General features: G+C 39.1%; 2 protein-coding genes across 3 annotated transcripts; both read right to left on the bottom strand.

The window, feature by feature from the left end:
• Positions 1-1,794: 1,794 nt before the first annotated feature.
• On the bottom strand, positions 1,795-4,971 carry LOC115728644. Of its 2 annotated transcripts, XM_030658977.2 has the most exons (7): positions 4,670-4,966; positions 4,359-4,574; positions 4,128-4,236; positions 3,707-3,752; positions 3,217-3,302; positions 2,359-2,417; positions 1,795-2,067 (listed from the first exon to the last, which is right to left on the bottom strand). In XM_030658977.2, exons 1-7 carry the CDS (start codon positions 4,783-4,785, stop codon positions 1,968-1,970), a joined length of 732 nt encoding a protein of 243 aa, XP_030514837.2. In that variant the 5' UTR covers positions 4,786-4,966; the 3' UTR covers positions 1,795-1,967. The 2 variants fall into 2 exon arrangements, with proteins under 2 accessions (XP_030514837.2, XP_030514838.2); XM_030658978.2 differs by lacking the exons at positions 1,795-2,067; positions 2,359-2,417 and adding an exon at positions 2,536-3,135 and having other exon boundaries at positions 3,171-3,302; positions 4,670-4,971.
• Positions 4,972-5,463: 492 nt separating this feature from the next.
• On the bottom strand, positions 5,464-8,161 carry LOC115751050. The gene is given in 5 exon segments (XM_030688741.2): positions 5,464-5,884; positions 5,887-6,008; positions 7,023-7,237; positions 7,706-7,796; positions 7,900-8,161. Coding segments are annotated over 4 exon segments (573 nt in total). The 5' UTR covers position 7,796; positions 7,900-8,161; the 3' UTR covers positions 5,464-5,738.
• Positions 8,162-8,589: the final 428 nt, after the last annotated feature.

Here is an 8,589-nt window from a genome sequence, read left to right as displayed (position 1 = left end):
TAATGTATTAAGGATTTATTTAGGGTTTAGGAGATGGCTTTTTTTTAGCTTATGGGCTATTACAGCTTGTTGAGTCTTGTTTAGGAGTCAATTTCTTCTCGGGAACAAAAATATTACCAAATGCAATTTAGGTGGTATTCCTAGTTAGGTTTTTTTTTTGTATGTAGAGATTTTTTTTCTGGTCACTTTGTATATAGAGATAATTAGTTGGGTTTTAAGGGTTTCGAGGTTAATTATTAATCAAGTAGCATTTGAGGTTTATTAGTTATCTAGGGTTATTTAATAGTTTCTACGAGTGTCATTATCATTGAGGAGTTATCCAAGTGGTATAAGTTAAGTATCGGGATTATTCGAGATTTCAGTTTACTAAATTGTCTATAACATTCGGGGTTTCAGGGTCATATTACTTGGTTTTTTACCATTGAGGATTTATTGGGCTTGTGGAGTGTTGATTAAGGGCCTGTTTTTCTTAACTAATTATTAAAAGTTGAGAGGTTAACCTTGGAGTACTAGAGATTATGAGTTATTTGGGCTATCTAGGGTTATCTAATGGTTAATCTAGGGTTATAAGTGCTAAGAGTATTAAGGGTTTAAGAGTTTTTTTTTTTTTTTTGGGGGTGTCATTGATGCTCATTTTGAATTTACTTAGAAACTATTTAACATTTTGGAGTTTAATTCAAGATGAGGACTATGCATGGCTCATTTGAATTTTGGGGGTTTGTGGGACTTCATTCTTGGTTTTTTGCTGCTTATGTGTTATTTGGGGTTCGTCAAGTCACGACATGGGGGTCATTTTCAAGGAAAGGGTTACTTGTGGGCAACAATTCTAATTCAAAAAAGTAATTCTAATTAGAATCATATTTTCCGATTCTGTTCCCTAGATGATTTTTAGAGAAGCAGAATGCGTTTGGTAATTGAACAAAATTTTTATTCCTAGAATAGAAATGTATTTGATAACTATGCAAAATTTATGTTCTCAAGAATAATCAAGTGGCGAGAATTTTTTTTAAAATATTTTATCTTCTTTAAATATTTTTTTAAAATGGCTTTAAACTTTTTTAAAATGTCTTTAAATTTTAAAATTTTTTAATCCCCCCCTCCTTTTTTGAACATTTTAAATTTTTTTGTTAAATGTTAAAAGTTAATTTTAAATTTAATTTTAGAAGAAAATATTTAAAAAAAATTATTTGTTAGTAAATTTTCAAATCTAATTTTAATTTTTTATAAAGTTCAGAAGTCCGCATGAAAGCCCACATGAACTTAATCATTTTAAAAGGATTGAAACTTTCTTTTTGTGATTCTCAAAAATTATTCTTTTTTTCGAATTAACTTTTTTTATTCTTGTTTTTGCTCCAAAACTATTTTCGAATACATAATCAAAATCAAAATCATTCACGTTACCAAACATGTTTCTCATCCTTTTTTGTTCCAAGAAATAAATTCAGAAAATCAAAATCGTTGCCAAACGGATTCTTGATTTTTGATCTAGAGTTTTGTGTTTTGGATGAGCGGGTCACGATAAGGGGTTTATTCCCGATGATTGCAAGAAGTTGCTGGGCCGATTGCAGGAGTATCGGATTGACCATATTGAAGCCCAGATGCTCTGGAATACTGGGCAAGGATCAAGACCAACGATTTTGTGCTTAATGATGCTCCATATGTTATTAGAGATCTTGGTATAAAAGACTCCTTTCTTGCAGTTTCCTTATGAATGATGTACCTTAAATTGCGTCTGTCAATGAATTTCTCTGGTTCACCGGGCAGAAAAAGAGTTTAAAGAAATAGATCAGCTCATGCTTTCATTTCATCGGTACGGTGAAAACCAGAGACCACCCTTAGCACGATAAGACATCCACCACAGTAAACATACCTCACAATGAATCAGCTATTTTCACCAGCCATGCCAATACTAACAATCACATTGTCCATAAATCATAATCATATAACCATAAAAATACTGAACTTTATCAGAGATGCTCACGTTGCTGACGAACCCATAGCTCATAATCTTGCAAAAGCTGCCCCAGAAGAAGTGGTACGAGCCTATCCACTAGAGCTTGCATCACTCTGTTCAATATCAAAGTGCAGTTACTTCAAGTGCAAAAGATATGGAGCCAGTGGATTAACGGAAATTGTACAAAACATGAATCATCTCTGTTGCTGTGTTTCAGAGAAATGCCGAAATATGCTCAGGATCTTATTAGGGTGGCAATTTCCAACTTCCCTAACTAAACGTGAGAAATAAGTGATAGGTGAGGGAAGAGGAGAGAAGGCTTAATGTCTGTCTGGTACTACTTTGGGTGCAATGTGAAACAGAGCTTAATCAACAAACAGATTTAGGGAAATTGATTTACTTACGCATTTCCAGGGACTTCAACAGCTGATAATGGCAGCAAAGCAAATGGTTGAGTGAAAATCTGCAGATGATTTATTGATTATAAGAACTCGGTAATTTCACGAGACACGAAAAAACAAAGATGAAAGAAAAGCAACAGATGAATAGGCAGACATAAAATCAGTTCACATAAGTATGTCTGTAGACTTGAATGCACCTACGAAAATGCCTTGCAATTGTAAAATTTCAACAGCTGGAAAACTTTGCAGAAAAACTGATGATATTGGCCATGGGTTCTTAGGAATTGGGACTCAACTGTATCACCTCTATGCCAGACCAAGTTTGGCCTTGAGGAATATGACAGCCATGACTGCAACTTAGAGAGGCCTTAATTTGAAGTTCCCAAGACTTTCATACTTTTCATTCCAGCGTTGACTTTCAAGAAGGCAACAGTAAAACATTTCCTAATGTTCTACTCTTCAACCTCAAGTGATATTGATGTCCAGATCACAGTGATAGATTAATTACTTGCGTACTTACACCTAAGAGACATTATAACATAACATCCTCTTGAAAATTCTCTCACTGCAGCTACATCATGGAGAGTTCATTAAATCAAGTAAGAGGCATTTGTCAGAAACTAAGATATTTTACAAGCTCTGAGATACAACACCCCCATTAACAATATGTCCATGCCAACTACTGTGAGTTAAATTAAACATCTCTCCAAGAAGATACATAGGCAGTTGTTTTAGAACATCAGTGATGCCAAGTATGCTCTCTCAAAGTTAAAGTTGCTGTATTTGAAACAGTGTCAATCGCAATTACCATAAAGACAAAATGTTTAAATCACTAAGATGACATTGAGGAGTACTAAAGACCTCAAGAGTAACACCCAGCTTCACATCAACCTCCACTGTATTCCCAGTATCATTTGTGTCCCATCTCATGTGATTTGTCATGAATGCTGTCAAAAGAGAGAACAAGAAATGTCATCATCATTACAATAGAATGCTTTTATAAAACAAGTAGCTTAAAGCACAGAGAAAGCATTGGCATGCAGCTGAAAAATCTCAGAAAATACTGTCAAACTCCAGTGTCAATGCATGTTGTCAGCCCCATGTCTTATCATGATAACTAGGAACTCATTAACCATAATAAGTTCACACATCAAATACAGGTCTCACCGTCGATAAATGGGGTCGTGCGACATATGCATTTATGAAGTCCATTATTATCAGGGAAAGAACTACTCAAATGAGAATTCAGTATTTACTTCCACTTGAAGAAACCCAAGGTTCTTATATAGCAGTCCAGACTGAACCACTTCGCTAACTAGAACAATTGCAAAGTAACTTAGTCCATGTGTACCTGAAAAATGGTTGTTTTGGCGTTCCACGACCTTTGAACCCTCGAACTGCATATTATGGTTCAGATACATTTGTTAAGATGGTAATCTCAGAAAGAGAGCACTATCAGCCCTTGAATGCATCATCCATAAAGAGAATCTCTCCAGATGTACAGTAAATGCATCTATATCAGAGTATGCTATTCACAAGCGTCATTTTTTTAACCAGGTAAGTCGGTTTAGAGATACGCATTTCTGCATGCCAGAGAGTGTGGGGATTTGAACATTCAATGAAATCGTCACAACATAAGAAAAAAATCCATTATAGATTACACTATTTCTGAATTTCCTATCGACTTTGGATACAGTATGTTAAACAGTCGATCCTGGTACCATCAACATCTCTAGTTCCTTGAACGCAATCTCTAGAAATCAGAATCTCACCTTGCAAGAGAGCATCTCAACTTTACAATCTGTATCGGTCAAGGTCATTCTCAAGTCCATTACTGGAGTAGCTTCGAAGTTCAGAAGTTGGATTTTAGGAAGAGTACACCTTCGCATGTGCAGGCACGTAAGAGATTGTATGAAGACAGAAAGGGACAACACAAAGTAGTCCTGGGGGTCCAGAGAAACCGCTCGATCACGAATCAGAAAGAGGGGGAGGAAGTGAAGAACCTGTAGGTGTCGGCATCGAGGAACTGAAAACTCCGAAGAGCTCTTGTGTTCAGTATAGCTTGAACGCCGGACGGATGACGCAGGAATTGACTGATGGGATATTGCTCGTGATTCGGCAACTGAAGGACTTGCTTCCTAGAAGCAGATAAATTGGCTGTCTTGGCAGCCGATTCCGACATTCCCGCCTTGTGCATACCGATTATACCCAACCCTCCCCTGACCAAAATTCCAGAACCAAAAAAGCAAGAAGATGTACAGCAATCGAAGAAAGAGACGGAGCCAGAAGCAGAGATGAAGGCCCAATTTGACACCTGAAGCTGAAACCCTTTGCGGCAGAAGCGGCATGGGTTGAACACCCGTGTCGTGATCTGGCACTGAGCAGCATCGCCATTGGAGGAGGAGAAGAAAAAGAGGGGGCTTGGACCATATTAGAGCCGGGGAGCAATAGCAGAGGCTTTCTGGATGCAGCCCTCCATCAGCTTCTCTTCTGTGTGGTCTGCTCTGGTCTATCCCAATCCCGTTTCACCTGAATAAAACCGAGATGAAGTGACAAGCGTGATGTCAGACTGGAGACAATTAATGCTCTTGAGGATGTTTTAACGGAGATATTGCAGTGTCCTCAACCTTATCAAGCATGTTTGCGTAGGATTAATTAAATATAAGTAGAAAACAAGTTAAAGAAACAAAGGCATCCAATTTTATTTCTAGGTTGATGCGAGGGTTACGTTTCTCGTATCGAATTATATGGAATGATCACCAAGGAACTGTCCTTAGGGTACTTTTCCGACCAACCGCGTTTCCTCATTTTTCTCCCTGCTTCTCATGCTTAGGACATAGTGTTGGTGGTCATTATTATGGCTTCACCGGAGGCCTCTGTTATTTTTGTTATTGTCATACGGTAAGATCGACAGAAAAAGAAACTTCAAAAGGTAATGGGTTTGGGCTTTCGAAAATCGTTCAAAATTTCTTGGTCTCGTCCCTGGAACCGATGCTCGCCGTTTCTGTAAGGGAGCTTCCGTGAAATGAAGCGCCCAGAATAAGCAACGAGAAGAAAAGGCACTGTAATTCTCCAGCTCTGTTCCTGTGAGAAACATGGCGTAAAGTCGTTTGGGAACGAGGACATGGCGCTTTGGTTGCATGCTGAAATGAATTTGCTTGGAATCCTGATCAACTCTAATTTATACAAAGATGTTGATCATTGATCAGTGACATTTGCTCTCAATTTGCACGTTCTGCTTGAAAATCCACCCAGAATAGAAAGAATGCGATCCGGTCGAAGCACAAGTACTAGAGACAGAGAAACATGCTTATGGTGCTTTTCTGAGTTCTCCATAATAGAGGAGGCAGATAACATTATGCGACAGGCAACAATGCCGCCCCCTATATGTCCACTGTGAGGACCTCATCAGCATCACCCTTGTCATTGCTATCTGCTTCGCCAAAGTAGTCCTCACGGGCATTGTTGGCTAACATTAGGGCCACCAACCAGAATAGGGATGCATCGAGGGAGAAAAAAGCACCGCCCCGAGGAGACCTGTCTTTGCAGTCGGACAATCAGTGTCAAGATTGCGGTGAACATTGCGCGACAGGTGAAGTTGCTCGGTGATGGTTGGCCATAGAAGGAATGTTGCTGCTAGTCCAGTCAAAAACCTTTTGTGAAGTTAAGTCGCCATGTACGGAAAACACAGGAAAACTTAATCAGCAGAGATGCTCTGTAGCATTATAGATAATACATAACCCATCGACAAATTCATGTGTTGTCCATAGACCAGGACACAAAGTTCTGTGTTCAAAGATATAGACAGCCAGCAAAAGCTAGAAGCAATATTAAAGTTTTCTATCCTCTCCTCGCTCATAATTGCCGAATTGTAGGAGCGAATGTTAGGTGATATTCGTTCGTGGCTTATCAAGTATTAAATGAACAAAACAGTAGATGTGTATAAGTATGGAATGTGGAACCACGAAGATTAGAGACATGTAGTCTCCCGTGTCTACGTTATGCTAAGGCCATCTGTTATTAAGGGAGGAAAAAAAGACTTTTACATTCAGTTAATTTTAGAATCGCCATACACAACTGTTATGAAGCTGATCCTGACTGTTAAAGGATGCTCCCTCAGCGAGAATTGCAGTTATATAATAATCAGTCACCGAAAAGATCATGCACAATCAGAATGCTACGTAGCTTTAATATTAACAACAGATGGGCAGATGGCATCGAAGTTACTCTCTTCACGACTCTATCCTCTTATCAGTAGCAAGTCAGATACCAATGAAAATGCTTTAGAAAATTTATTTCCTCGGTCAATTGTTTCTGAAAGCTTATTCATCAGAGACTCGAAGAACAACTATGAATTACGTGAGATTACTTCCCCCTGAAATGAGTCCTGGGCATAGTTTTCCCATTTTCTGATGATGTCAATTTCAGGGCTAATGGCACGTTCAATTATTCATCGCTCAAAAAAATTGATTAGTAGATGAAATGTCTGATATTTTATCTGAGAATTAGTACATGTCATTAGAATATCACATTTTATCTGAGGCATTCTAAATGTTTACGTGAGAGATGGAAGCTGTGAGAAGCCTTACACAATGCCAAACGGTTTCCTGTCTTGAAAAGACCCACAACGAAGAGCATAAGACAAAAGGGTAGGAGGGTTCACTTACAAAGCAATGTTGAAGAATGCGACGAAGGTAGTACTTTGAAAGAGAGCCGATTGCGGGATAGACCTCCCCTTGTACGGATAAAACAGAGAAATGTAGCCTGTGACCGTTGATGCAACCAGAAATACAACAGAAAGGCCTCCTAAGAGGACGGTTGGATCGGATGGATACTTGCATATGACCACATCTTTTCCGGCAATAGGCGTCCCAGATGGTGGCTGTTCAGTTCATGAGGAAAGAGCACACGTAAGGACCCGATAAGCAATCCCAAAAAAAACGAAAGAAGAGAAGTGTGGACGCCCATCCATGAGGGGAGATGAATGCGATGTAATTCATACAAAGTGAAGGTCGAACATTGAATTTTTAAGGAAAGGGCGTTGATGAGGTTGAACCAATGCCTAGTCATTCAGGCTGGGTTCACGAGATGACCAGCCCTCAACTTAGAAACTAAAGACGATTTTTTGGTGACATTATGGGAGGGAGAAGAAATGTTGAATCACTCATCAATTGTTCAATGTAAGAAACAAAGGGAAGGAAACGTCAAAGTCAGAAGATGGAACAAGGGAAAACCAGACCAAAAACCTGCACATTTACTTTGTATGAGCTAGGAAGAACAACAGATAAAAATGGTAACGGGTGAGAGCTTATTTGCATTGCAATCAAGGAGTAGGAGGAGGAAGAGGCACCTTCTTGTTCTCCGCGACGACACCAAATATGAAGGACAAGAGGCCCATGGTCGCCACAATCAAGGACATTTGCTTAATGGTGAGCGCCATTCTGCTGCAACGACACAAGACGTGATCGATTCATCATCGCAGGCACTCGGAGCAACGAAAGCAAATGACTATAGTAAAGATGGACACGAAGTCTCAGAACTTACGTTGGATGGTGGTGGCGGCAGGGGAATGATGGAAGAAGGGAGGGTGGTTCTTCTCTCCTCGTGCCTCAGCCGTCACACCAAACGAAGAAGCCAAAACTCTCTTCTTTTATGCTGTCCCGGGCCTCTTTCTCTGTGACTATATTTGGCAGTTGTGTGTTGTTTAAAGGAGGGAGAGGAGAGATGTTTGCTGTTATCTCGCCTTGTCTGACGCGTTGACACCTTTTCCCCCTGGGGATTCCTATTTCCTCACCTGCCACCTCCTCCTCAAACTCCTCGGGTATCGCTTGAACGATCTTTTCCTTTCCCACATTTGTACATGGTGCAAGTTCTTGCGAAATGTACACGGAATTTTGCTTGACTACATGCATTTTGTTTGTTGGCGTCTCTCCTTCCAAGTTCGAGGGCTAAGCTCAACATAACAACTCTATCTGGACCCATCTAGATACATTAGAAAAAAATGATTTTCTAAAAATGACTTGATCAATGAAAAACACTCTTTCGATTGCCTCAAAAATTTATGCATGAAATTAGGAAAGTGAATTCCCCAATCTAAAGACTTTTCAGAATTGTTCCTCTCAAATTTTCAATAGTTTAGTTTTTTAGAATATTTTTTATTTTTTTCATTTACATATATTTTTAATTTTTTAATTTTATTTTATTTTTCTACTTCAATCACCAGTCACCGGACCT

Source organism: Rhodamnia argentea, chromosome 4 (genome assembly GCF_020921035.1).
Source record: "Rhodamnia argentea isolate NSW1041297 chromosome 4, ASM2092103v1, whole genome shotgun sequence".
Lineage (NCBI taxonomy): Eukaryota > Viridiplantae > Streptophyta > Magnoliopsida > Myrtales > Myrtaceae > Rhodamnia > Rhodamnia argentea.
The sequence above is the reverse complement of the archived record's forward strand: the minus strand, read 5'-3'. Positions and strand labels throughout refer to the sequence as shown.

What these genes read in the sequence shown, in the direction of transcription:
- LOC115728644 (XM_030658977.2), bottom strand. Translation starts at nt 4,785, where the DNA reads ATGGTCCAAGCCCCCTCTTTTTCTTCTCCTCCTCCAATGGCGATGCTG. An exon ending in GCAAAGGGTTTCAGCTTCAG is followed by an intron (nt 4,575 to 4,669) that starts GTGTCAAATTGG and finishes AATTTTGGTCAG; the next exon opens with GGGAGGGTTGGGTATAATCG. An exon ending in CTCGATGCCGACACCTACAG is followed by an intron (nt 4,237 to 4,358) that starts GTTCTTCACTTC and finishes GCACATGCGAAG; the next exon opens with GTGTACTCTTCCTAAAATCC.